The sequence below is a fragment of the Drosophila persimilis genome, unplaced genomic scaffold (assembly GCF_003286085.1).
Source record: "Drosophila persimilis strain 14011-0111.01,24,50 unplaced genomic scaffold, DperRS2 tig00000124-arrow-pilon, whole genome shotgun sequence".
NCBI lineage: Eukaryota > Metazoa > Arthropoda > Insecta > Diptera > Drosophilidae > Drosophila > Drosophila persimilis.
The window spans coordinates 216,242-242,996 of record NW_020825294.1 but is presented as its reverse complement, the minus strand read 5'-3'; the positions used below and the strand labels follow the sequence as shown (position 1 = coordinate 242,996).

General features: G+C 42.2%; 4 protein-coding genes across 11 annotated transcripts in view; 3 read left to right on the top strand and 1 right to left on the bottom strand.

The window, feature by feature from the left end:
* LOC6593852 overlaps nucleotides 1-11,955 on the top strand; it is a 63,651-nt gene extending 51,696 nt beyond the window's left edge. For 5 of the 8 annotated variants that reach the window (XM_026988023.1, XM_026988022.1, XM_026988019.1 and 2 more), the window contains 6 exons: nucleotides 2,995-3,101; nucleotides 4,539-4,635; nucleotides 9,154-9,291; nucleotides 9,355-9,985; nucleotides 10,042-10,704; nucleotides 11,579-11,955. In XM_026988023.1, the coding sequence (XP_026843824.1) occupies nucleotides 3,031-3,101; nucleotides 4,539-4,635; nucleotides 9,154-9,291; nucleotides 9,355-9,985; nucleotides 10,042-10,704; nucleotides 11,579-11,733 (1,755 nt within the window). In that variant the 5' untranslated portion in view covers nucleotides 2,995-3,030 and the 3' untranslated portion in view covers nucleotides 11,734-11,955. Of the gene's footprint in view, nucleotides 1-2,994; nucleotides 3,102-4,538; nucleotides 4,636-9,153; nucleotides 9,292-9,354; nucleotides 9,986-10,041; nucleotides 10,705-11,415 lie in introns of all 8 variants that reach the window. The other 3 variants (XM_026988020.1, XM_026988025.1, XM_026988021.1) reach the window with 2 other exon arrangements.
* Nucleotides 11,956-12,782: 827 nt separating this feature from the next.
* Nucleotides 12,783-14,088, top strand: LOC6593853 (glutamic acid-rich protein). Its single transcript, XM_026987296.1, has 2 exons — nucleotides 12,783-13,549; nucleotides 13,615-14,088. The coding sequence occupies exons 1-2, from the start codon at nucleotides 12,968-12,970 to the stop codon at nucleotides 13,960-13,962; spliced, it is 930 nt and encodes a 309-aa protein (XP_026843097.1). The 5' UTR covers nucleotides 12,783-12,967; the 3' UTR covers nucleotides 13,963-14,088.
* A 76-nt stretch (nucleotides 14,089-14,164) lies between these two features.
* On the bottom strand, nucleotides 14,165-15,247 carry LOC6593854 (coiled-coil domain-containing protein 43). Its single transcript, XM_002019186.2, has 3 exons — nucleotides 14,963-15,247; nucleotides 14,668-14,889; nucleotides 14,165-14,604 (listed from the first exon to the last, which is right to left on the bottom strand). The coding sequence occupies exons 1-3, from the start codon at nucleotides 15,122-15,124 to the stop codon at nucleotides 14,362-14,364; spliced, it is 627 nt and encodes a 208-aa protein (XP_002019222.1). The 5' UTR covers nucleotides 15,125-15,247; the 3' UTR covers nucleotides 14,165-14,361.
* Nucleotides 15,248-16,207: 960 nt separating this feature from the next.
* LOC6593855 overlaps nucleotides 16,208-26,755 on the top strand; it is a 96,617-nt gene continuing 86,069 nt past the window's right edge. The window contains exons 1-2 of the mRNA XM_026987154.1: nucleotides 16,208-16,725; nucleotides 25,631-25,661. The gene's annotated coding sequence lies outside the window, so the exon portion shown is untranslated. The remainder of the gene's footprint in view (nucleotides 16,726-25,630; nucleotides 25,662-26,755) is intronic.

Genomic DNA, 26,755 nt, shown 5'->3' with positions numbered 1-26,755 from the left:
CAGTGCAACCTCAATTAAAAGCCACCATAAAAGGGGTCTGGTCTGGCTGGCTCGATGGCTGGCTGGCTGGCTGGCTCGCTGGCCAGGTAATTATATAAGGCCCCAACTGAATGCACAATCAAAAAGAAATACCAGAAATATATTATACTCGTAAGAGAGTAAAACCCGCAGCATAAATAATCAACTCTGCTGCAAAGAGGAGGAATTTTCAGCAAATTGTTGAAATTTTCACACACACACACAACGATCAGAGAGACTGAGACTCCACAAAAAATGACACGAAATGCAATTGAAAATGAGGGCATTATGACATTGAAGTTATATAATCATTTTGGAAAGTTGCAACAGGAGAAAAAAAACACACAAGAGACCTACAGAAAAAACTGCAACAAATTTGCCTTTGGAGCGCGATATATATATAAAAACAATCTCGAAATTAATCAAATAAAACCCAAAATTATTCCAAAAATTATTCTGACTTTGCAACATTTGCACTTGTATCTGTGTCTGTGTCTGTATCTGTGTCTGTGTGCTTTCCTAATTAAAAATACATTTATTATTCATTTAAATTCTACTTAAACAATGATAAAGATATGTATACGAGTAGAGTATCTTTAAATAGCAGACAGAATAAATAGGTAGCAGAATGAAGGCAGAGATAGTGCCCGGAATGGAAGGCAAATAGAGGTAGGTCTTAGGGGCCACAGCAAAACGCTAAAAGATAACAATGATAGGGGGTTTTGTGGCACTAGAGCTGGAGCAAAGATTTTTCATGTTGTTGAATTAAGAATTTTTGGATTTAGTATGCTTTTGGAAAGGAGAACCCGAGATGCAGGGAATAAATTAAGATTTTGGCATGGAAAACTAACTCTGGAACTCAGTTTTGTTTAGAATTTCTATAAAAGATACTCAATTATCTTCCATAAGCATCAAAGAATGCAATTTTATGACGTTATTCACTCCACATTAATTTAAGCCCCAAAACTGTCTTGTTCTTAGACAAAAGTAACCCACAAAACCCTCTTAAAACCTCAAAAGGAAGTACATTTTATCTTTTAAGCCCCTTACTTCCCCCATTAGCCACTGTTTTGACACAGTTTTCCATTTAATTAAACCCCAAACCGGTTGCAAAGAAAAAACCCCCGAAAATGAATGAATACATCCTCCAGCTAGAAAACGAAATGCAATTTCCACCCACAAAAATGTTGGGGGTGGGATGAGGGGGGAAAAGCAAACTCATTTTCCTCATTAACTGCAATGGCTGCTGCACGTTTTTCTATGTCTCTCTCTGTCTCTCCCGCTCTTCGGCTCTCTCTCTCTTTCTTTCTCTAACAATAGTTTTTAATGCGCCAAATTAAGTTTGAAGCCAAGTTTTTTATACCGGTCTTCCCTTTTACCCTTTCCCCCCTTTACTGGAGAATTATCCCCACAGATTCCTTGCTCTGCCACTCTCTCCTCTTCCTCCTCTCTCTCTCTCTCTCTCTGCTCTCTGTTTCGACCATATTGAGCTGGAAGTTGGCTTTTTGTCTGGCCTTTTGTCTGTGCCTGCCTCGTGACTAACATTAATTTCGGACCAGAACCGGCCAGAAAACTGGCTAAGAACTTCATTCCATTTATAGGATAGGATAGATGCCACGGCCCCGATAAAGCACGAAAAGTATCTTCAATTTCAGCAGCCCCAAAGATTTATTGACTCGTTTCGGGTATTTGGCAAAAGAGATTTTTCGCCAGAAATTGTTTTGCTGCTACCAGATTTGGGGAGTCTCTCTCTGTCTCTCTGTCTCTCCGTCCCTCTATCTCTCAATTATAATTCGATTTTCGATTCACGCTTTTGTCAAATCGCAAATAAAACGACCCGTTAGCATTTTGATGGATTTTTTGTGGACTCTGGCTTTTAGCCTTTTGGGCATTTGATGAGCATCTCATTAAGTTTTCGGTGAAGCCAATCCAAGCCAATCCAATCCGTTCGATTCAATTCGATTCGGATTCGTTTTTTCTATTTTTATGACTCTGAATTGTTTGAAATATTCGTTCGCTTTTGGCCTTTGGGGTTCCGTCTGCGTTTAAAAGTTCAAAAATTGAGTTATTAAATCGAATCGAGCATAGCCTATCGTATCTGCCTATTGTTTTATTGCTTTTGATGATTGTTTTCATAGGGAAATACAGTTTTATTGGCAAAAGAAAATCGAAGAAGATTCAACAGATGGTGGGATCGTTTTTACATTTGTTTCTGTTTGTATTTCAATAACATTCAACCATGATGGTATTTATCTAGTTATAATGTATCCAAAAGATAATAAGTTTTACCTGGCAGCGTATCTGATAGATATTTCCTTATAGGAAGTATCTTTTCTAATCGATTCCCTTCTGACTCCCTTTTAATCAATCTCTACTTGATTTCCTTTGTTTCCTTTAACTCTCCGTGTAATCCCCACCACCTTCAGATACAGATACATGATAATTACGCAAGATAAGCCCAGGAGCAGGATCTGCTGCCTGCTGCCATGCCACATTTGTTAATGTAAAATATTATAACACTATGGTTGGATAATAAATTGCCTTAATGCTCATAAAGCCAAAACAACAAACCGCAGAACAACAACCAACAGAATTTATGGCAGAAGAGAGAATCGAGGAAGGTACTGGGGGGGAAGAATACTGTTAGGGGGGCAAGGGAGTAGCTGTGTGTGTGTGTGTGGGGTTGAAAAGTGGCGCAAGTGGCAGCGTTTTTAAAGCAACATTAATCATGGGGGGCTCTCCACCTCGAGAGTGGAGTGCCTCTCCAGCTTTCTCTCTCTCTTTCCGTGGGAAATTGGCTTTTTTTTCGTAAAAGAATTTACGAGTACAAAACAGCTGAGGCATAGATATACAATATACCCCATAAATACATATACTATATAGCATTTTATTTCCATAATTAAATCAAAAAGTATGCACAATCAGCAACAATTTCATGCAACCCCCCTTCTATCTATCTATCTCGTGCTTTTGCAGCAATCCTTGCTGGCAGGACGCATTCCGGTGGCCTCCATGACGGGACCCATTAAGCGAGGACTCCTGTGGCAGCAAAGGGATCGTCTGTTCTCCCGCTGGAAGGAGAGGTGAGTACGGGAAAGGGTTCGGTTCGGTTCGCGTAAATGTTAAGCGCTTTTAAATTTACCTCCACCGCAATCTGCACTCGGATGGCAGGAGCAGCAGCCAGACAGCAGCAGCCAGGACTCGCAGGGAGCCCTCAGAAATATGCAAAAATATTTCCACAACCTCTGGGAGGATTGTTAATTGCAAAAAAGGCCATAATTGACAGTGGCGCTGAATGCTGGAACGTACTTGTACCCTGCCAGATAATATGCCAATTGGTGAGAGTGGGAGGGTGCTCTCTCTCCCTCTCCCTCTCTCTCTCCCCCCTGTATGACGGCTCTTTTGTGTGTCCTGTGTCCCCGCTCGTGCTTTATTTAATTGAAATTTAATTATGTTTCAATGCAATTTCGGTATTTACGTTTGGCCTTTCAGCTTTTGCTCTTTGAACTCTTTGAAATATATACATATATTGTACATATATCCGTGTTGCCGCGTAGCCGCGTAGCCGTTTATCCAGGCCGTTTTAATTGACATTTAATGACACCAACTAAGCCCCGGCTTATAATTTGATTTTTATGTTTGGGAATATATCAAAATATAATGTTTTTAATGTTTTGCTAATGGTTAAATGCTAGAGAGCTCACTGTTGATAAGCAGAAATCAGTAAAAAGTGGGATACAAATATTCGCACTAAATAGATTTGTATTTTCTATAAAATAAAGCTGTTTCTTCACTTGAATTCCTTTGAAATTATTACGCAAACATTCTGGGAATCAGAAACCCCCAACAAACAGTTTTCAGTGATTAAGTTCTCGCTCATCTCCGGCTTAGATCTCCGCAACCATTATGGCAGTCGAATGATCATTAGCCGCAGACAATGTTAACCAAAGGGAATGGGGAATGGCACCCACCCATCGGAGCAAAACAACAAACCGTTTACCTCTTGGCCAGCAATTTTCTAGCAGCAATTTGCTTTTGACCACGTTAATAAGCAGAGAGCTCCCCAAACCCCAAAACAAATTTAAAGCCTGAGAACCAAGTCACTCCCAGATATATATTGTATATGATGTTCTCAAATGCAGAATCACATTAAAAAAAACCGATTTTCATAGCTGCAAAACGGCAAGCGATAAAATCAAAATCAAATATTATTATTATCGTCTTAGGGAGGTCATAAAATCGAAGGCACTCTGGCCAGAGGATTTCCTTTTTTTTTTATTTTTTTACATGATTTTGTGATTCATTTTCCCTTTTTGCTGTGGCGCATGATTTATGATTTATTAATAACAAATGCCAGAGAGATATACACAAATAAACATTATATATAGAAAGTACTTTAAAATGGTGTTGAATGTTGACCTTTAACTGGAGATTTGCTGGGTCTTAGTCGTACATTTAAAGGTCAATCGAGACGTCGTGAATGGTTTTTGTGACCATCTTTTTTGTGTTGTATCTTGCAGATACTTTGTGCTCACTCGTGACTACTTGCATTGCTTTAAGAGGGCCTCGGGATCGGCCAATGAACGTGCCTCCGATATGGGACAATTTATATTTAAGGTAAGTCCATGAAAATAGTTTATATATATGTATATTTTTTTTAGAATTACACATAAACCACCTTTAACTTTTTCTCAGTCATTCTTTATGGCGGGGAGCAAAACTTTTTTTTATTTACTGCGCATTGTGCAAAATTCTATTGCCAGCCAGCCAGCGAGAGGGAGAGATTTATGTAGCCCCCTGAATACTCCTATAACCTGCTCTCTGGGGGACAGATACGATAGATGCATGACTGGGGGACACACCTTCGTTCATTGCTTATAAATGAAGTCTTTTTGCGGTTGACAATGCCGGGCATTGTCACGTTTTGCCATTGAGATACAGCTGAAAGATCTATCTATGCCACCCCGTATTGATGGGCAATCAGTTCCATGGAAATCCGTGGAAAACTATCGCAGAAACTGAGGAAACGCAAAGAAAAACTTTAGCTCTTCTCGGAAGATGCAACTAATTGGCTAAAACTTGCATCTGCTGCATGTTAATTTGGCCAACAACTATGTGCGCTCTAGACCCCCCGCCCACCCTTGCTTCGGGGGCGGTGCTCCTCCATTAAACCATTACGCCTCCCCCCCCCCCCCACACACACAACTTTTACATGAAAAGAGAGTAAATACGAGAAAAAGACTACGGGGCAAACACAAACAGGAACAACAAATGCAAGAAAACACAACAAAAGTGGAGTGGAAAATTGAGAGGAGAAAAGTGGAAAATTGTATACTCTCACCGGAGGATACCCAAATCTAAATTTGAGAAGATTATAGAATTTTCCCAACATTTGATGGGAATTCCAAATCCTTCTTTCAGTGGATATACCCTTTGTTAGGGTATCTGAAACACGATTTGCAATGGAATTGTTCATTGCTTCAGAGGCTGCCAGCTTTTGTCGTTGCTGTTTTTTCTGTTGTTTTCTGCTGCTTAAACAAATAAGGAAAATGCACATAAAAATGCAACAAAAGCAAACGCCACGCCATTCGCAAAGAGATCATGGGAAAATTACTTTTCCCTCTCCCTCTCTCTCTCGCTCTCTCTCTCTCCCTATGCTGAACTTTTTGCTGAATTTAATTGTATTTTTGTTTAAAATTTGTGCTGTTTTTCCTTTTTGTTGGCACTGTTCCGCTAAAATCTCTCTTAAAAGCATTGTCAATACATTCCGCCAGCAGGTTGTTTAATTTTAAATTAAAATACACTTTATTTGTTGTTGTTTTCAACTGAAAAATGTACCCTGTGTTGCTGTGCGGGCAATTTTCCAAAGTAAATAAAAGTCGATGGTCGGTGGAGGGCGGGAGGGGCAAAAAATAATGACAGGTGGAACGACGCCCCATGCGGGAGATTAACTTGTTTAATGCGCGGGGAAATATATTTATAAAGAAATTAGGCAGATCTTAAAGGCGGAATGAATTTGTTGGCAATGAATATGTGCCAAAAAATGTTCTTTCAAAAGGGAACCCATCAAAAGTGTGATCAAAACGAATCCTTGCCTCCTTGTTTATAATGTTTCAAAAATCCCCATCTTTGGGCAAAAGTATAGCTTTAAAATACATATTTCTAGTCTGAAACCATTCGGATCATTAGATTTACATATATTATTAATCGAAAATCTTTAAAGACCCATAAACTACACCTAAATGACCTTCAAATTGAAGACCAAAAATAAATGCCACCAAAAATGGTCATCGAAACATCAAAGACACCCACCCACACGCACAGACGCCCGAGCCACACGCCTTAGCAAAGACAGCAACCATGAGCAAAGGAAAGAGATGGCGAGACAGAGATAGGGCTAGACAGAGATAGCACTGAAGAAATGCTTGTTGCTTCATTAGGAGACACACCAGCGAAGGCGGCGGCATCTCATTTTATCTTTTCTTTTTGGTTTTTTCTTTGTTTTTGCGTGTTCATTGATGTTTTATTGACACTACAATGATTCAATATCTCAATATTGTCAATATAATCAACTTAATCAATTAGGCATTGGAGGGAGGGAGAAAGGCGACAGACTGTTTCTGTCTAATTATTTAATTTGATTTTTGCATACATTTTCAAACTATTTTCATCGTCCCTCTCTGTCTGGGAGATGAAACAGAATTTGTGTGCGGCTGCTGCTGCTGGGCTGATTGTCGAGGGAAATCAATCGAGAATAATTACAGGTGATGAATGGGGGAGAGAGTGGAGATGGGGGGGGAATGAGAGATATGTATGTCTGCCTCCTGCCTGCAGGGTCGGATGTGAGTTTTCTTCTTTTGCTGAGAATTTTGCAGCTCTTTGCACTTTGACAGTGATTGAAATCAATATTGATTTTCATCCGCATTCATGCTGGTTGGTGGTGGGAGGGCGACTAGAGGGGGCCCCGAAGGATGCCTGGGGAAATGCACTTTTTTGCACCTGTTTCCAGCATTAATGAGCAGTATTAATTGGGTTGCACTGAAGGACCTTCGCTGGCTCGGCTGCCCTGCGAAGGCTGCCAAGTGTTTAATCATGTATAAAATGTGTACAGCACATAATTAAAAGATAATCAATGGGGAGAGCTGGGCCATAGCTACATGAAATGATTATTAAATATGAGGATAATCAATCAAAATTAATTAGGAAGGAGCACATCCATAAAAGTCACATAAATCTACTCCTCTGATGATTGGGTTCGTCTGAAGCATTTGTCCAATAAAAGACCCCTATCTGTACCTCTCATAACCCCTCCCTCTAACATATACTTTCATAAAGCACTACAAAATGTTTCTTTCCTATAATGCAATGTCAAAATCCAGGGCCCAACATTGAGTTGAGCTTTTGTGTTCGTTTTGACAGCTCATGCCATTAAATGTGTCAAAATATACAGGCCCAGGCAGCAACAATGGAATTTGTTCATAAAATCTCATAAATATCAATTATTTATAATAACACAACAACGAAATAACAGACCAATGACGACCTTGAACGTTGGTGATTTGTTAACCGAAAGTAAAGCGGAAAATATTCAACCACCATCGATTGTGGGTATGGATTTGCGTGTGGAGAGTGAGGTCAGAGTTTTTGGGAAAGGGAAAACAAAGGTCAAGTGAGAGGGACTGGAGAAAGTGCAGTTTGAAAAGCGGTTGATAAAGATTGTGAAAATCCTCTTAAACGTTGGAAATTCTTGCCCTGAAAGCCCCTTTATTTCCCTCAATTTTCAGTCTTTAATTTTCGTGTCTTCAAGTCTATTTTTATCGTTCTCTCCTCCCCATCGAAAGTTGCTGTAATTTTTAGAATATCATAAATATTACAATTTGATGTATTTCTTGGCTGTCTTCGCCCACGCCAGATTTTTGGAATATTACTCCCCAACGGGAGCTCCCATTTCGGTGCCTTTTGATCGTGACGTGAACAAATCCCACGAATCACTCGTAAGAGCAATCGTTTTGGCCCCAACTTGATGCCATATTCCATCATAAAAAGTGGCCAGACCCCCGACAGAACACCCCCCTTCTATAGTGCTTAAAGAACTTAATTATGCTGGCCATTAGAAGAGGAGAGAAAATGAGAAAGAAGCAAAGAAATACTGAAAGGAAGAGAAGAGAGGCCGCATAACTTGGCTAATTGCCACACGCTGCTGGTGCTTTTGCTGGTGCTGCCTCAGATGCGGCTTCTGGTGCTGCTGACATATTTGCCTAATGGCCTCCGCATAGTTCTTGGCCATAATACTCGGTAGAACATCGAGAAGGGGAGAATCAGTGGCAAACTTAAAGTTTAACTCATAAAAAACATAAAAATAAGTTCAATAAAAAGTTCTACATGTTAAAAAAGTTGTTCCCAATGGGAGAGGGACAGCAGGCCTCATGGCCTAATGACTTTTAACCGAGTTTCAAAATGCAAAAAAAAAGAAAAGAGAGCGACACTTAATTGTTGCATTGTTGGGCGTAAAAGTTGTTAGGGCATAAAGTTCTTGTTCCTACAAATAATTGAGCTGCAATTTATACTAGGGTTCTAATATGGATGTACATATATATAGTGGGGAAAATGGGAAAGTGTTTGGAGAGCGGAAAAGTTTTGTGCTAGAAAATACAGAAGTTTGCTTTGCTTCTCTAAAGAATGAATTTTTAAGATGAATTCTGTAGATTTCATAAAGTTGTTTAGGATTAAAATAGTCCTACTGCTAAGCCACACTGGAAGAGGGGACTGGGAACTTGGGAAACTATAGCTCTGCGTGAGAAAATCCATACATTCCAATCTAACCCAAGATTGATCGCCTTTTTTAAAAAATTTCGGTTTTTTTTTCTCGCTCACTCTTCATATACATATTCTATAGCCAAAGTCTTTTCTCAACTCTTTGAAATATCAACATGTGTTCCTATCAGAAATCAGTTTTCTGTTTTAAACCCCCAGAGACCCCATTCACACCCCTACGAGTAATTCCATTGAAAAATGCATTCTCCCAGACCCCCACTGAGGGGAGGGCAAGCCGAACAACTCTTTTGGTTTTTAGTTTTAACCTTTAACTTGTTTATCTAACGATTTGCATTGTTCTTCTGTGGCGTTTTTCCTCAGGTCAAGCTGGTGGATGTCGAGAAGGTGGAGTGGCTGAATCGGCGCTCGTATAGCGCCATTGGACTGTTGCTGGGACGCGAGGGTCGGGTGCTCTTGCGCTGCGACGATGGCCTCGAAGACTGGTTCGAGCTTTTGGAGGTATGTAGACTCTGAATAAAACACAAGTCCGATTTAAACAACTACTGCTAAAACACATTATAGGAATGCACTATGACCTCCAAGGAGCGACGACGAGCTTTGAAGATTGCCCAGGGACCGCGGTCGAGAGCCTCTCTGGCTGCCCCCGTGTCGCATGCCTCGCTGCAGTTCCAGCACTTTGGCCTGGGAGGCACCTACTCGAGTGCCCTGGACGACTGGCTGATGACGAACGGAACGGGCGGCGGCCTGGCACGCCACAAGATCGGAGCCGGCAGCCTGAACGGCTATGGCGGCGCCAATCCCTTCCTCTTCTCCGATTCGGTGCCGGATCTGAGCGCCTTGAACAACGAGAACCACAACCACCACTTGAGCGGCATCAGCACGAACCACTCGACGCCCCAGAAGATCCCCCATCACAGCAATGCGAATCTCAGCCGCTACTCCAACGGCTATGCCTCCGCCCAGAACAGCTTCACGCAGGGTGGAGCCCTGTACGGGTCGCCCAGGCGCATCTTCATCAACAGCAGCTTCGGCAGCAATCAGGTGGTCGACGAGGAGACCGAAGAGGCGGAGGTCCAACTCCGACGTCCCAGGCTCTTCCGCGGCGTGAGCGCCACTCCGGACAACGGCAACGAGCTGGACAGGGACTGGCTGTACCGCAAGCCCCGAGCGCCCACCGACATGCGGCACTCAGGTGAGTCTCTCTCGACATTGGAGAAAGAAACCAACTAATCCTTGGTCTGTTTTTAGTTCAACCCATGCTGCCCACGGGTGGAGGAGGCTGTGCCCCCAGCAAAATCGAACTGGACTGCTCGGCCCATGACAGCGGCTTGGATACGCCACCGTCCACGCATCGTCCGTCCAGCTACCGCGAGGCGTCTCGCGACAGCACCGAGACGAACGGCAGCTCCTCGCGCGGCACTCTGCTGAACAATGGCTCGCCCGCAGGCAGCTTTCGGGGCAAGAAGCTGAGCAGCCAGGTCAGCAATCTCAACCAGCTGAATGCCCTGAACGGATCGCGGTACTCCGTGCAGGACCAGCGCATCCTGAAGATGCGCAACAACGAGGAGGAGCGCTGCGCCTCCATCAAGATGGCCAATCGCTTGAACCAGAACCACGAACAGCAGCTGCAGCCCCAACAGCAGCTGCAGCAGCAGGCCTCCTACGATCCCAACCAGAATCGTTACTACAAAAACGGCAATGCCACACCCCCCACATCCCTAACGCCCCAGCATACGCCGCAGCATAAGCTTCTGATGATGCAACATCAGCAGCAGCACCTCCACGGCAATGGCAATGGAAATGGTGCTGCGTTGAATGGAAACACCAATGGCTCGGCCATATTCCGGGAACGATACCAGCACCCGGCCTTGGCGGCCATCATCAACGAGGCGCAGGGCCTGAAGTTTCGAGGTAGGTGCATCGGTTTCCCCATCGCCACATGGCTCTGATTGCACTCCTCTCATAACTCCCCATCTCATCTGGCATGCTTTCCACTTTGGTTATGATTTGACATCTTAAGCATTACAAAACACGGAACACACATCATTCCATTAAGCATTTCGTTACGTTTCTGGGCATATTAGTTGGAATAGGAAGCATTTATTCTCTCCTCTCTGGTATACGTGTCGCGCATGTTATGTGGCAGTGCCCCTCGGCACTGATTTTTATTTTTTCCTTACTATAAAATATAAAAAAGAACGGCCAATCATCCGAAATTCCGTTTAGACCTCTCTAAACATTTCGGTTTCGTGTTACGCGTCATACGGCAGTGCACCTCGGCGCCAACTCGTTTTTACAATAATTTACAAAATTTCGCTCAAGCCAACTAACATTCGACCTACAAAGGTTGACAATCTGCGAGTCTTCAAGAAAATTTTTATAAAATTTCGGTTAAATGTGTCGCGCGTCATACAGCAATGCCCCACGGTCGCAGTATCGGAGCCACAGCCGGGACTAAGTCGTGGGACAGACAAACAGCGAGTAAAACAAATCATCGAACTTTTATTCATTTAACGCAGATAACCCCCAGCCCAGCACCATATTCAACTCCAGTCTTATCGAATATATATTTATATTATTTTTTTTTTGTAATTTTCCTTTTTGCATGTTAACAATTTAAAGAAGAAACGGAAAATATGTGGTAAACCAAGAGAAAAAAAATGTAAGAAAAAGTGCATGCTTTACACACACAGAAAACACGAAAGACTCCCTCCTTAGTGCATGAGACAAGATCGGGAGATATATCGGTATATGTATATGTATATATACAAATATATAATTGTAGAGCGCGCCTACTCGGACAGTCAGCAGCGTCGCCTGCTGAACAACAACAACGGACCGTCGGCCGTCCAGCCAGCCTCGCCGCTCGCCCAGAGGCGGAATAATCCCGGTAGCGGACTCGGAGCTGGATCCATCTATGGGACACCGACGCGTGTATAGCGTTTGCAGGTCTAAGGGATGGATGATGACTGAGATGAAGACCATTCCGAATAGATGATAGATAAGCACTTGTGGAGTAGATGTAGACGAAACCAGTCATGAGTAAATGAAATTAGAAATTTGCATAGAGAATACGTCAACGAAGATAGTAGATATTAAATAAGTAGACTCTTAGTGTATGTGTGCTCCAATGTCCAGCTTTACGTAAATGTTTAAATAAAATATATATTCTAAAACAAATCAGAAACCATAATCGCTTGTTTTTGTTACGTCTCCGTTTTAAATGTGCCCCTGCTAATGGAGCAATCGGATGACAAAGGAATTGTAATAATAAAAATAGAATACAATTACTGTTGAACTTACTTGTGGAGTGTGATCCAGGTGGATCATAAAATAATAAACATTTTGTACTTTTCACGAGGCAAATATTACAATGCTGGCCTGGATGAATAGATCACTTCCTAATGCATACATACTTAAAATTTGCAATAATACCCCCAAAATCGTTTTAAAAATTTAAAAACCGCTATTTGGTTACTTTTTTAACTTGTATCGGCCTCTATAGAGCAGATATCCACAACAAAATGAATGAATTTAAAAGAGAGATGTACGACCTTTCACAAGGTTTTGGATTCTTGGATATACCTGAAGATATAGCGACCCAAAGCTGAAGTTTTGGCCATGTCTGGTGCCATGTTAGACGGTAGTTCTTTGGTGGCATTAATTCACAAAAAAATTAGCTACTAATCATTAAATTTGTTCAAAGAAAGTCAAAAGGAACGAATTATTTAGTAAAATTCAACCCTGTACCTCGCGAGATGCAACCCTGCGAACGCGGGAAAAGCACACTGTTAGAGAGAGAGACAGAAAACGGATTGAGAATGCGAAAGCGCGAAATCAAAAGCACCCCCAAAGGATACACCAAGGAATCCAAGGAGAGAGCGACACGACTCCGTGTGGGAGAGAGCGCCCCCAATAGATGTGTGTGTGTGTGTGTGGAAATTAGCTTTTCGGAGTCAACAATAAAATTTTCATTCAGCTTTGGGACGCATTCAGCAGCACAAGTGGCTGCAACAGCAGCAGCAGCAGCAGCAGCAGGAGCGCAGGACCGCCTTAGGAGAGCTAAAAACCTCAAAACCTCGACCTCGGCAACAGGAGCAACAGCAACAGCATCAGAAACAGAATCAGAATCAGAAATCAGGGGATAGAGAAAATCCGCAGTGGGCGCTAAAGAATGCGAAGTCGCACCGAGCTGGTGACCACCACATTTGTGGAGAGCGACGAAGAGGAGGACTACAGTCCAGACGACGATTCCGACTCGGAGGAGGACTGGCGGCCCACCAAGAAGCGGCCACCAAAGCAGCCACGTATCGGCGTAGCCATTGCTGGAGGTTCGGGGGCAGGTGGAGCTGCAGGTGCAAGCGGGGGACCAGGCGGCGGTGAGGGCGGTCGCAAGAGAAAGGCTGCTGGAACGGCCGCCAAGGCCAAGCGTCGCCACTCGAAGGTGGACAGCGACGACGAATCCGACGACGACGATGACGATGACCTAGAAACGGATCCCAGCGACGAGGACTTTGAGTATCCACTGGCCAGCACCTCGAAGCGGCCGCAGAGTCTGCCCCCGAAGAAGCAGTTCGTGAAGCTCCACCAGGTGGATCTGCTGATGAAGAAGGCGGACCTCCTCGACAAGGACTGGATGAAGAACACTCGCCTCTGCCTGTGGCGCAAGGATGTGCAGGCGAGTCTCCTGCAGAAGTTTCTCAGAGTAAAGTCGGAGCCCGGCGAGGAGCAGCTGCTCTTCACTTCCAGCTCGGTGGTAAGTCTCTGCGGACTATCCATACGGATACGATGTAATCTCTTGCATTTCTCATGCCTGTGCAGTATTCCAGCTGGGATGAGCAGCAAATTGGTGACTACTTGGAGGTGAAGGCCAACTGCTTGGACCCCAACAATCGACGGTTCAAGCTGCACGATCTGGAGGGCATTATGAAGGTATCCCAGGAGTTGCTCGAGGAGCAGGATAAGGAGGACCCGGATGAGGAGGCTGCTGCACCTGGTGCTGATGACGACGACGAAGAAGATGAAGGAAATCCCGAGGACCCCGAGCTGGAGCCAGAGTCAGAGCCAGTGCCAGATCTGGAGGAGGACGAGGAGGAAGACGAAGCCCTCGACGAGGAGGAGGAAGCCGAGGACGAAGGCCAAGATCATACCGATGAAACAGATCCATAAATCAAACAAATAATCCTACTATGCAGTATATACAGCGAGAGAACATTTGAGATTCTTAGCCGAGATTAATCGTAAATAGTTGGCCAAGTTAGCATTAGAGATCGAGAATTCCCAAGCATCTGGCTGCTACTTTGAGACAACTTTTAATTTAATTTAGTAAATTAATTGAAGAAAACCCAAAAAGAAAGACATTTTAAAAATATCCATTCAAAACTTTGGCGTTTCAATTGCAATACAATGTCAAAGTCGGTTAGTGTATATATAATGTACAGATATATGTGTAGTATCTAGAGGAGACTCCTGCTGCCCTCTCTCTTTCTCTCTCTCGGTGTGGGGGGAGCTGCTGCTGCATTGGCAATTTGCACAGAACTATGATTTCGGGGATCGGATTGTGGCGGGCTACCGACGGCGCTCTCCCTTGACGGTCTTGCGCTTCTCCTTTTTCTCCTCGCGCAGCTGTTTCTGTTTCTCGCGATCCTCCTTGTCTTTGAGCTTCTTGGCCGCACTGTCCAGGCGCGCCTGCTCCCGCTTCTCCTTGGCCAGAGCCTGAACATCGGACTTGTTTGTGTTGCGGGCCACACCGCCGCTGTCATCATCGCTCTCCGGCTCCGACTGCTCATCGTCATCCCCAGGAACGGCAGTCTGAAATGCAAAGCACAGGTTAAGGACTTGCTTATGGCATGGCTTCGATTCGATGGCGAAAACCTCTGAATACTGCGCCAGAATCTGCTTCTTGATGCGTCGCTCCTCTTCGGTGTATTCGCGCTCTTTGGCGGCGGGTTGCTGCAGCTTCTGTTGGGCCAGCAGCTTGGCCAGCTGAGCGTTCACATCAATGTCCAGGCCCTTCTTGGGCGGCTCGTCGGTGCTGGGATGGCTGTGGAGCCATTTTTGCATTATGGTGGCCACCAGATCGTCAATGTTGGCAGACTTTTGGGGGACGAGGGAATAATGCAATTAGCAATTAGCAGGCTTGAATTCATGGCAAATGGAAAGAACTCACCCCGGTTTCGCTGAGGATTCCCTCGAGACCCTCAGCCTTCTCCTCGTCCGACTCCTCGCCTTCGAGTATGCCCACAATGTACGAGCCAAAGACCCCCTCGTCTGTGTTGAGCTGGCGCAGCTGCTCGTTGAGCCAGCCCTGGAACTCTTCGCTGGCGCTCATAGTGGACTCCAGCCAGGCGTATTCGATGATTCAGTTTAAATCCAGCTGCTACGTACCAAAATCTCCAGCCAGCGAAAAATTCAGCCACCAATGGCAGTAAAATGTAGATTTTCGGCGTGGAACGTGTGGGGCAGTGTTGTTACATGCCGTCAGCAAACAGCTGTTTCTGTACTGTTAACTGTTACTGTTACTGTTAACTGAATGTTACACCAGAAATGTATATGAAGAATTTTAGCGCTGTTCAGGTGAAAGATATCGTGGGCGTTCTGTTAATTAAAGATGAAAGATAAAATCTAAGGACTAAGGTCGTTTCTTTATCTGTATATTTCGAAAATGAGAGGGTTTCTTACCACCATATCTAGCTCACACACACTTTTCATAGTAATTTCGAGTATTTTTTAAGATTAACTAACCCTCTTGTCCAAGGCACCAATGTAGAAATAGTGTAGAAATGCCATTTCGGGAAAAATTCATGTCAAAAAGTGGATAGCGAAGGTTTTCACACTGGCGCTTCCATGGGGCTTATACGAAAAAAAAGGCCAAACTTGTAAACAAACGATCACAAAAATGTAGTTAATATGTAGGAAAAATGCAGTCAGTGTGTAGTTGCCATGTAAAAATAATAATATAATTGTTGCTGACTTTTTTGGTAAGCCTTATTTTATAAACAATTCAATATAAATGAGAGCTATAAGTTAGCCAATCTTGTAGAAAGTGATTAGTCAATAGGATAAAATTATTTATTGCGAACTGAGGGTCCTAGCTAACTAGTTATAAGCAACTGAAGATAAATAGCGAGGAATACAATGGAACAATGAATACAAATTCGTCAGTATATTTACGGTATATTTTGAAAATGAGACGGTATGTTTTGGTATATTTCAGAGCGTCAGACCGTATATTTTATATTCCAACGCGCTCCAACAAAATTTAATTTATTAATTTTGTGTTTAATAAAACAATGCCTCGTGCATAATTAATCCCCCTTCGGTTCTGTGTTAGTTTCTCGACATTTTGTGCTTGAATTGAACACCGGGAAAGTGTATTCTATCGTTCAATTGTTCTGTTAAACAATTGCAAATGTTTATTACGTTAAGCTGTTTCTTACGGTTCTTGCGTTTTTGTGCGTGAGTGTGTTTCTCTGTCGCTGCTTCAGTGTTCGTACGCGCCTTTCCTTTGCCCCCTCTCTTGTGTTTCACGTCATGTTTGTCGCGCTGTAATATTTCGCGGCCCCCGCCGCTCCCCCTCGATACGTCACACGTCTGCGACACCTGCGTTGACGTCGTCGCTCTGTCGCCGTTTGCTGTCGTCGCCTTCGTCTTTTGTTTATTTGTTGCACTGGCAGACGCCGTTATAAACAAAAAAAACCACTTCACAGACGCACGCATTCACACACACACACACGCATGGACACTCGAGATTCCAGCAACAAAACGCGCAGTTGGCAACAAGTGGAACATACATACAATCATGCATTTGTATAGTGGTGTGTGTGTGTAATCACAAGACGGCTTTCGGCAAAGACCCTAAAAACACCTCCCCAAAACAAAAGCGTTATTTGGTGGAGGAGGGTTTTTGTTTTTTTTTGAATACACTAAAAGGTGAGTTTTATAGTGATTTTGGGGGTTTGGCAGGGTCTGCCAATTGGCAGCGCATTTGGAATTCTTATCAGTTTCGTACAAGCAAAAGGCGAGAATTACAGTAAATGATACTCTGTCGCTCTCGCTCTTTTGTAAATTAAGCAGTTGTGCTCAAGGTGTAATTTATACAGGGGGAGAGGTGGTGCTGTATTGCCGGCTCACGCTTGGTAAAACGATAGAAGATAGGAGCTTCATATTGATTTCTTAGTCATTTATTTCAGTAGAATTCTATTTGAGTATTTTCTTTGAGAGAGGAAAAACAAAATAGACCCCGATCGTAAGAGCGCTGTGTTACCTTGAAAAAATGTACCTTGGTTTTACAGTGAAAACTTGAAGACATTGATATGAGGAACAGGCAAAACTCTCTCAGAGAGGAATTACGAGCAAGTACGGGAAGGGCGATCGACAAAAGCTCATGTGCAAATCGGTTACTCTGCTCTGTAAACTTTACATGGATTATGACGAATCTGAGCAGAATGTTAAGAGCATCACAGAATAATGAAATTAAGCTCTTGAAGCGCATTCTTCTTAAGGAATTCTCCCCGGATCTCTGCCTTAATATTTTCTTAGTACATTCTTAGCCCTTGCCCTTACTCTTCAAGCGAGAACTTGAGTTTTGTTGACTGTTTTTTAATGGCCCACAACGATGCAGCAGCGACTCTGTTTATGAGCTTGTAAATGGAAGCGTTTTACACTTTCCAATCTCCGTGCGGCACACTCATGTGTGCGGGAGAGGAGAGGAGGTATTTGTTCTTGTGGCATAATAAAGGCCATTAAAATTAAGTAATTAACGCAAGCAGAAGGCAGACGACACTCTCCAAAGGAACGGGTGTGCAGAGCGAATCCTAGTGGAAATGTGAAAACCGGAAAAGTATGAATATTCGTGGCTTCATTTACGCTTTTTTTTTAACGGGGAATGCTTCTCCTTGAGGGTTCCTCTTCGACGTGTTGCATTCGTCATTAAATTGGGGAACCATTTAACGTTCAGAGAGCTCATAAAATTCACACTGTTCATTGCTCATTCGGGGGAGAGATACAGTGTGACAGGCGCTGTAGATAAGCGAATGAAATGTGATTTGAAAAGAGTTAATCATGACGTACTTTCAGGCCCTTCCTTCCCACTATATTCTATCTGTTTTCAGTTCTCCATTGAACAGTCCCCGAACCACTGTGCAGAGAGGGCTCCTTCGTCTTGGCCTCTGGTCTCTGGGTTCTTTCGATTTTTACGGCTCTCCCTTCAACTACCATCTTGGGGCACGCCCTCGCCCATAAAATCGGTGTATTTTCCTGGCCGCTGTTTATGCGTAGGATTCCGTTAATGGCCTGCTTGCCCCATCAACCTGATTTCTTGGCTCTAATTGTGTGAAATTTCGAGTGGAAGGAGTTGCAAATTGATTTCAACTGCAGACCGTGCAACAAGTCCAAAACAGAGAAACAATACGAATACGAATACGATAGGAATCCCTATGTGGGGGGGAGGAATAAGGCTGTGGATTGGATGGTGCAATATGTATGCCACAAATACAACATTCAACAACAACGGGGGGGCAGAGCGGATGATACAGAGCGGGGGCTTGTCAAGGATGCCACGGGGCGCTTATCCTGTAAAGTACTTTCTATTCTTGTAGCTGATGGAATTTTCCGACCGAGACCACCCGCCGCGTGGAGCGTGGAGCGTGTGCCACAGAACGAAATAATGCGGGAGGATTACAGGGCTGTACGGATCTCTATAGGGACATGCGTGTGGGCGGCTGTCGCTGACGGTGATTCGCATTGCGGTAACTGAAAAATACATGTTAGTTTTGTATTCCAATCACATGTTGGTGGTTTTGGGGGATTTACGAATGGGAGGAGTGGGAAATTCCAGATTTAAGTTGAGAAAAACTTTTCCCAGAGAAGCAGAACAGAAGAAGCTCCCTTATATCCCTGTTCCACTAGCTTCCACTGTTCCACATTCGTCAATTGCAGCGAGTGATGTTGATTCGGTGCTAAAATGTTCCCTAAGTGAACGGATACATTCCACCATATGATCCTCAGCTTAATATTAACATATTCTTTCTTCTTTTCTGAGATTTATACTTTAAATTCGGCTGTGTTTTCCCTTTTAAATTGGCCAATGAAACATGCACTCGCCAACATGTTTCTCCTAGCGAAAAAGAGTTCTCCTTTATTTGAAAAGAGCTGCTAAGTACGACCCCCCCTCGAGGCTAGTTAGAGGCCATATACCATACCATAATATCCAGCAGCTCTGTTGGGGTCGCATTCCGTCGGATAATGTGATTGAAAAGGTTTCGTTGGTTTCGCCTGCTGCCAGTTGGATGCCAATGCGATGACTCCATGGGCGGTTGATGGATTCCATTCCTGCCACGAGGAGGCGCCCTCTCTCTCTCTCTCTCGGTATCCACTTAACTATTGGGATGTTGTTGCCGTTGTTGAAGCCCGATGCTGCTGACATTTTCATTTACCCTCGGAACAGTGGCTACAGTTTTTCTTGGTATTTTCCTGCTATATCATTGCCTCATGTCGTTGACAAATTGTTTTTGGGGGCCAAAGACGAGGAGGAGACGAGCCAAGTACAGTCGGTCCCTAAAATGTATGTCAATAGATGTGTGTTAGGAATACCGTTAGTCAGGATGGAGACCCAAGATGGGTTCACGGTGATATATGGCCCCGCAGAACGGAAGCCAGGAGTCGTCTCGTTGCCTCCTGTTGCGCTCTCCCTCTCTCTCGCCCTCCTTCTCTCTCTCTGTTGAGTCGCAAACAATTTTCAATTAAGCGCACAATCACGATAAATAAATCTCATTGTGTGGAAAAAGCCAGTTTTCATCTACACGATGGCTTATGCTTTAACACTGGCTTTTCCTTCGCAGATGTATAGCAATTTTCTGCGGTTTTTCCTCCCGTTACCATTACCGCCAGTGGTTTCAATGGAACTCCACCCAGGTAGCAACTGCCATTGCCACTGCTACTGCCCTGCTGCAACAAGCATCTTTTGCTGCCACAGCTTCCTCTGAGAACTGCTAACACGCTTTTGCTTTTGCTTCTCTTCTCGAAATGTGGGCTAAACGGCAGTATCTTGAGGAATACCACTTGAGAGGCGGATAAGAGAGGTAATAGTGGATTAGAAATATGATTCCCCGAAGCTTTCAGTATTCAAATACGTTTCAAATGAATTTTAGTTGAATCCCTATTCTATTCCCACCTTCCAAGCTTGCACATGTTCCATTCCTTGCTTCCAAAGCTGGAAATCCCGTGTTAGGGAATCTCAAATTCGATTTCCTTCAGACAACTTCCTTTTCTTGTCTGCATTTCATTTCCTTGCCATAAATTCTGTGGTTAAAGAGGTAAATAAATAGAAAGAGAGAGGGACATTGAGAGGAAGTTGTACACAAAGAAAAAAAAAGGAGTTCAGTATATAGAAAAATTGATACAAAAAATAATTTCCATTTCAATTTCCATGTTACATGAGAAACATTTCACTCTTTTCGATCAATTTCGTGTCGTGTGTGGTCAAAAATTGACAAAATACAAGAATATTTAAAGCATATAAGATATATACAAATAAAAATGAATAAAAAATGTGAAAGAAGGAAGATTTGAAGAAAGAAACGCCGCTCGGGACGCAAAATGCAAGGCAAATTCAATCAAGCGAAATTTAACAAGATTTCCGTGAAGCGGTCGAAGCGGCTTCTCCTCCCCTGCCCTCCCGTCTAATGGATAGAAGCTGTGGTGCCCCCTCCACCGGCACTCCTTGGGGCAGACACAAATTAAGCAAAATTTTGATACCCCGCTTCTCCTGCTGCGCTCATCCCTATATCTCAATCCTCCCGCCCAAAACTTGATTTGGAGGAGAACATTTTTTATAAAGTAAATAATAAATCAGCGACCAAGACGATATATGAAAAAAAGATATACATAACATCACACACAGATGCACAGATGCACAGATACACAGATACATACCCACATCCATCCATGAGATGCTGCTGCTGCCCAAAAAAAGAATCTCCTAAAACTTGTGCCTATAGAAGATTTAGTGGCTCTGTCTTCTGCTGTCTGCTGTTCTGTTGCGGCGTTGCTTAGGTAGCTTTTGAGCTCAAAAAAGGAAGTAAACAGGATTCGAGCTTTACCAGGAATACCCTTGATACTCTCACCGATAGAGCGGGTGTGGTGATTTTGATGAAGGGTTTGTAAACCCACTTCCAGCAAATTGGAACCCTTGTGACCAGAGCACTACAAACTATAGCTTTCATAGGAACCAACCATTGAACAGATGTATTTATTAATATATTTAAACTAAAACTCATCAAAAGTATGGTTTCCTGTGTTATTTTCAGCCGTAAAACGTGTCCCTTCACCTATGGGAAATTTATACAGCGCATCAATGTTCCATTCCACAAATGCTGCCCTGTGGAACATTGGCATCAGGGCATCTAGTACTTCGTCCCCCCCCCCTGAAAAGGAAGCCTTCCTTTTTTTCGTGTCTTTGTCCGTTGTTATGGTTTTTGCTTTTTGTGTGTGTTTTTTGTGGCATGTCTTTAACCTCTCGGCACGACGGCATTAGGTACAAAATAGTTTCTTATATGGTTTGGTTCCTCTTTCCTCTCCGCCCTTCCTCCTGTTTAGCTTTTGCTTTCGTTTGTATATTTACTCGAGGAAATTCGATATATTTAAATATGTACATTATATTATGGGGGACTTTTGTCCCATCGCCCCACCGGGAGGCGCTCTCTCTCTCTCTCTCTCGCTCTCTCACTTAATAAATTCCCCTGAATTTTAATAAATGATAAGACTCGTGTAATTTGAAGACATTGTACATAATTTTGCGGACGGCTTTTTTGTGTGAGAACATTTAGAAAAATTGGTTTGAAAAAGTATCTACTTGTACGAGTACGAGTATATGGATGGATGGATGGTTGGATGGATGGATAATGTGGCTTGGTGTGTGTTTGGGTGTTTTTGGGAGAAGTCATTCCGTCAGTCAGTCACCTGATGCCTTCGGTTCGCAGAATTTTCATGGTTTTGCATTTGACAGTTTTTTTGTTTTTTCAGAGTTGAAGGTTCTTCCACATTTTGTGTGGCCAAATTTGTTTGGTGAAGTTAAGGCGCCTTTTGGGATTATTTTGGATTGGAAAAATGTGGATCTTTTCTTTATTTTTTATGCTTTAAGCCTTTAAATGTAGTAATTTTTTAATGCGCCAAAGCCCCAGAAAAACTTTTAATTCAATTCCATAAATATGCATATACAAAAATTAAAACCTAAAAAAATAGATGCCAATTATCCATGCAGGTAGCACATTCCATTCCGTTCCATTCCACTCCACACATTTCGCATCAATTATTCATGAAAATGCACTTTGTGGACCTGGTTTTATGGGCATTTCCTATTTACCGTTATCGTTTTGTTTACCATATTCCATTTTCCCCATTTGTTTTTCTTATTATTTGCCTGGTTACCATGCTCCGTCCTCCGTCCTCCTTGCGCCTCCCATATGCTTTTCTGCACAAGTGAGCAATTATTTGTGCAACATAATTAAAATTTTATTAATTCATAAACAAATGCGCAGAGAGCGAGAGCAAGAGAGAAAGAGAGAGAGGTGTGAGAAGGTGAGGTACGTAGGACGTAGAAGGGTATATTTAATGGGAAGGTGTGGCCGTTGGGTAGGGATTGGTCTGGGGTGCCTACTGCCTTACCTTACATGTAATACACCTTGCGAAGAAGGACTTGACGACGCAACAACAACAGCCACTGCAGTTCTGCCTTTCAGCACTTCATCAACGCCAAATTGTTGTAGCTTCTCTGTCGCTGCTGCTGCTGCCTCTGCTGCTGCGCTGCCTCTGCTGCTGCTGCATCATTCATAAAAAATTCCATAAATGCAGACACAACAAGTACGAAGGCGAAATTATCCATTACGACATTGGGGATGCCCTTTAAATGTTTTTTATATTGGGTGTAATGCCACTATGAAAAAATAAACACGAAAATATGTGCCTTAAAATACGGTTTAAATTGCATGGCCATTTCATACACAAAATATCTATAAATTAAAGCCTTAAAGCCTCCTTAAAGAAGGAAACTTCGTATTGTTACATTTTAACCCACCAAAACAATACACCCCGTCGCTTCACGGTTTGCGAGGTAGCAGTACCGAGAGTAGCTGTAGCTCTCTCTCTCTCTCACACTCTGTTGCCTTGCCCATCTCCCTCTGGCCCCCCCGGCTGTGGCTCTTCATATTGCATTTTCACACATAGCCTCATGGCTCTCGCTCGCTCTCTCTCCCGCACTTTGCACTCTCTTCGCGCCTCCACCCCCTCTTCCGCCCCGTCGCCTTGTCAATTTTACATGTAAAGCACGTGTCGCCGCTTGTGTACAGGCACAGAGGTGTTGTTGTTGCAGTGGCAGTGGAAATTTCTTCCTTAACTCTAATTAAAGAACACTTCAGAAAATCTCCTTGAACTTCCAGCTACCCAAAAGACCCTTTCATTTTTCGAGATTGTTTTTTGCAGAGAAAAGAACTAGCAACAAATCGCATAACTTATTCAGAGTGCAAAAGAGTAGGGGAAGTCGAGAGAGTACTTTTTCTACATATCTTATGTGTGTACTATATTTCACGGTTGCAACACCTGTCGAAACTGTGGACATCAGCATTAAATAGAATCCAAATAAGACAAAAGAAATACGAAATACTATATCAGAAAATGTGTTAAATATAAAGCTCGAACCCCGAGAGAGCAGACACAGAGAAAACCCAGAAAAACGGCGAACACGGCAAATACGAATACAAAAAGAAATGCATACACCACATACACCGCGTGCGATATATGAACAATAATAAATGTACATACATATATTATAGAACAAACAGCACGAACAAAATATTAACAGAAAAAAAACGTATGGAAAAAACGGTAATAGAAACAAAGCCAGGTGTGAGCGGGCCATGGAGGGAGGGAGGGGTCAAAGCAAATAGAAAGAAAGTCAATATTTATGAAATGCCAAATGGAAAGTTCTGTTAGCACAAATTTCAAACGCGTGTCGCCAACAATACACGAAATACCCGATAATCGAGAGCGAAAAAAGGTTTAAAATTATTAAATACTTTTTTGGGATAATTGAAAGTAAAAGTATTCAAATGTAAAATCATGTATAAATGGTAAATACTAGAAAATACCAAATAAAAATACACAAAATAAAAAAAATATAAAAATAACAAAAATTCCTCAAATTCCTAAAAATAGTAATTTTCCTAGAAAATACTAAAAATACCAAACAATAATATTTATAAAAATGTCTAGAAATCTAAAAACTTGTTTAAATAGTTAATACTATAAAATATTGAAAATAACAAAGAATAAAATTAGTAGCATATTTTAAAAAAATTAAACGTAAAAGAATTAAAATCTAAAAACACAAATAAATAGTAAATACTAAAAATACCAAATATATATACTTAAAAAAAAACAGAAAAAATACTACAACTTAAAATAGACGTCTTAGATTTCTGCCACAGATTAATTTTCGTTCAAAAACACGACCAATAAGATATGATTCACAAAAATTGCATCTACTGCAAAGCACAGACCGTTTCGCTTAGTAAATTATACACTTGAATTTATTTATTTATTTTTAAACTTCATTCAATGTTTTCCGCAAACAAATTCAAGGCAAAGGCCCTGGCAAAACAGCAAACAACCAACAAAAAATAGAAAAGCAATCAGTTTTGCTCGAAGTTTGGCCAAACGCTTGCTCTTTTTTGGGTTCCCCAACTTTGATTTTGAGGGTCTATGGGACCTGGGCTGGAGCCCGAGAGGGGCGGGGATCGTCTGCACAGACAAGACACAGAAATTGATGGCGTCACGTTTCCAACTACTGGTTTTTGATTTTTATTTTTAGAGTTTGCTTTATGGCCGGCCGCCTGGGCTCTAATACTCTCGTATTTCATGGGCTTCGTTGCGGTCTTTTGCTTATAATTGTCGTATATTTCTTGGCCATTTTATTGGCTGATTTGGCCAAAGGTAAAAGGTAAGCTTGGAGCTAGATACGAGGAAAACTATCATCTGCGGTGAGGGGCGGGGCAGTATCTGTCATTTTTCTGTCTATTTAATTGTTTGCAACATTAACAAAAAAATACACCGAAAAAATGATGGTGGAAAATCAACAGAAAATGGCAGAAAAAATAAAGTTTTCAAACCGTCAGCAATTAAAGTGGCACGATGGCTCTGCCCTGGCTCTTGCCGTCGTCACTGCCACTCGGTGGTTGCCTCTTTGCCACTTGATGTGGCGGCTGGCAGTAGTTTGGCAAATGTTGTTTTTTGTTTTTGTTTTTGTTGCTGTTTCAGTGGATGGGCAATTATGTGCATAAAATTATCAACCACATTAGGAGGGCCCCACAACAGCCAAACAGCCAACAAAATGTACAATTGTCATGCACAATTAAGGCCTGGAAAAACTCATAAGAAAGAAAGAAAAAGAATAGAAAATCCCAAGTGTTGACAAAGAGTTAACGGCAAAAGATTAGATGGTTTTCCGGAAAAGATTCTGTGGGCTTTTGCCTTGCCAAATGCCCAAAAGGGAATAAAGGCATATTTATGTATAGGGGGATGGGGGGGGAAGAAAGAAACCGAAGAAAGACGATGGAATAATAGAGCTCGAAGAAGGGCTAATTGAGAACTCAAGAATGATGTCATTCGGTGGGGAATGTTTTTTTTTTCGAAATTCGAGCTCTATTTCGTGGTCTAGAAGGTTCTTATTTTTCAAAGATTGAAAGGGATTTAAAATTTTAAAAAATATCTATAATTACAGATTATGGAATTCCCCTCAAATATAATTTCTAAATTTAATAACTATTTTCATCTTCTCTTACAGATGATATCCTAGGTCAAACGTAGTTTTAAAGGTATTTTATATATTATATATATATTTAAGATATTATTTTACATGGAATTCGCATTTTTCATTGATAAAACATACACCTTCTCCATAAGAACCGATCTCCTATTTTCAGACCATTTTCCACGCCACAAAATTATACAAAATCCCATATTTAATGGCTTGCACTGTACCTCCTCTCATGACAGGCTATAACTTTGATTTATCTTACGGATAGAACTACTTTTGAGGCGAGAATTCTCTCCGACGAGAAGCCACTTGAAATCCCATTTCGTCAAGTTTTTCGGCTATAAAATGCATTATATTCTAAAAACAAAAACCGCATCACAACTCAACACAAATTGCCATAAAAAGTAGCTAAATAGCTGCAAATACATATATACAGTAGATACCTATATATATATATACAATCTGTAGCGTCAGAGGTGGCTATATTGTATGCAAGTGTGTGTGTGTGTGTGTGTGGTGCTCTCTAGTGCTCTGGCTGGTGCTGCTATTGAAATTGAAGGCGACGTAGACGTAGACGACGACGTTCCAAGAGAGCTTTTCCATCGCTTTTTTGTGTTTCTTCTGTGTCTTTTTGCTGTTTATTTTTGTGCTTAATTTTGTTTTGCGTGCGGTTCGACGACTACAAGGCAACAAAAGAGAGTGCCAGCACTCTCATTCTCTTCGTAGCTCTCTTCGGGACTCTCTCTCTCTCTCTCTCTCTCGCTCTCTCTTAGGTTTCGAGTCGAAAACACAACATGTGTTTCGTCATCGCAATTTTGTTTTTGTTGTGTGTTCGTTGTGTTTTGATGTTGTTTTTATTTTTTATGGCGGACATTTTTTTAGATATTTTAAGCGATTTCGGGAGATTTCATCAATTTTGTATAATTTAATTCCATTTAATAGAATCTTTGTCATGTTTTCCAACATTTTGAATATTTTTACTCAGTTTCTTAGGATTTCTAGTTTCTGAAGTTTTCCACCTATTTAAATATTCAACATCTTCTGAGAAGCTTTCATCAATTGAAATGCAATTTCCGCAGTTTTTCCCACTTCCTGATTGGGATTTTTCAACCTTTCTTGGTTGTTTTTACCCGCCTTGTTCCATGGACTTTG

Excerpts from the sequence above, each read along its gene's own strand:
- LOC6593853 (XM_026987296.1), top strand. The coding sequence starts at position 12,968 with ATGCGAAGTCGCACCGAGCTGGTGACCACCACATTTGTGGAGAGCGAC. Across the intron at positions 13,550-13,614 it reads TCTTCACTTCCAGCTCGGTG|TATTCCAGCTGGGATGAGCA; the intron begins GTAAGTCTCTGC and ends ATGCCTGTGCAG.
- LOC6593854 (XM_002019186.2), bottom strand. The coding sequence starts at position 15,124 with ATGAGCGCCAGCGAAGAGTTCCAGGGCTGGCTCAACGAGCAGCTGCGC. Across the intron at positions 14,890-14,962 it reads GAATCCTCAGCGAAACCGGG|TCTGCCAACATTGACGATCT; the intron begins GTGAGTTCTTTC and ends GTCCCCCAAAAG. Across the intron at positions 14,605-14,667 it reads TTCTGGCGCAGTATTCAGAG|ACTGCCGTTCCTGGGGATGA; the intron begins GTTTTCGCCATC and ends TTTGCATTTCAG.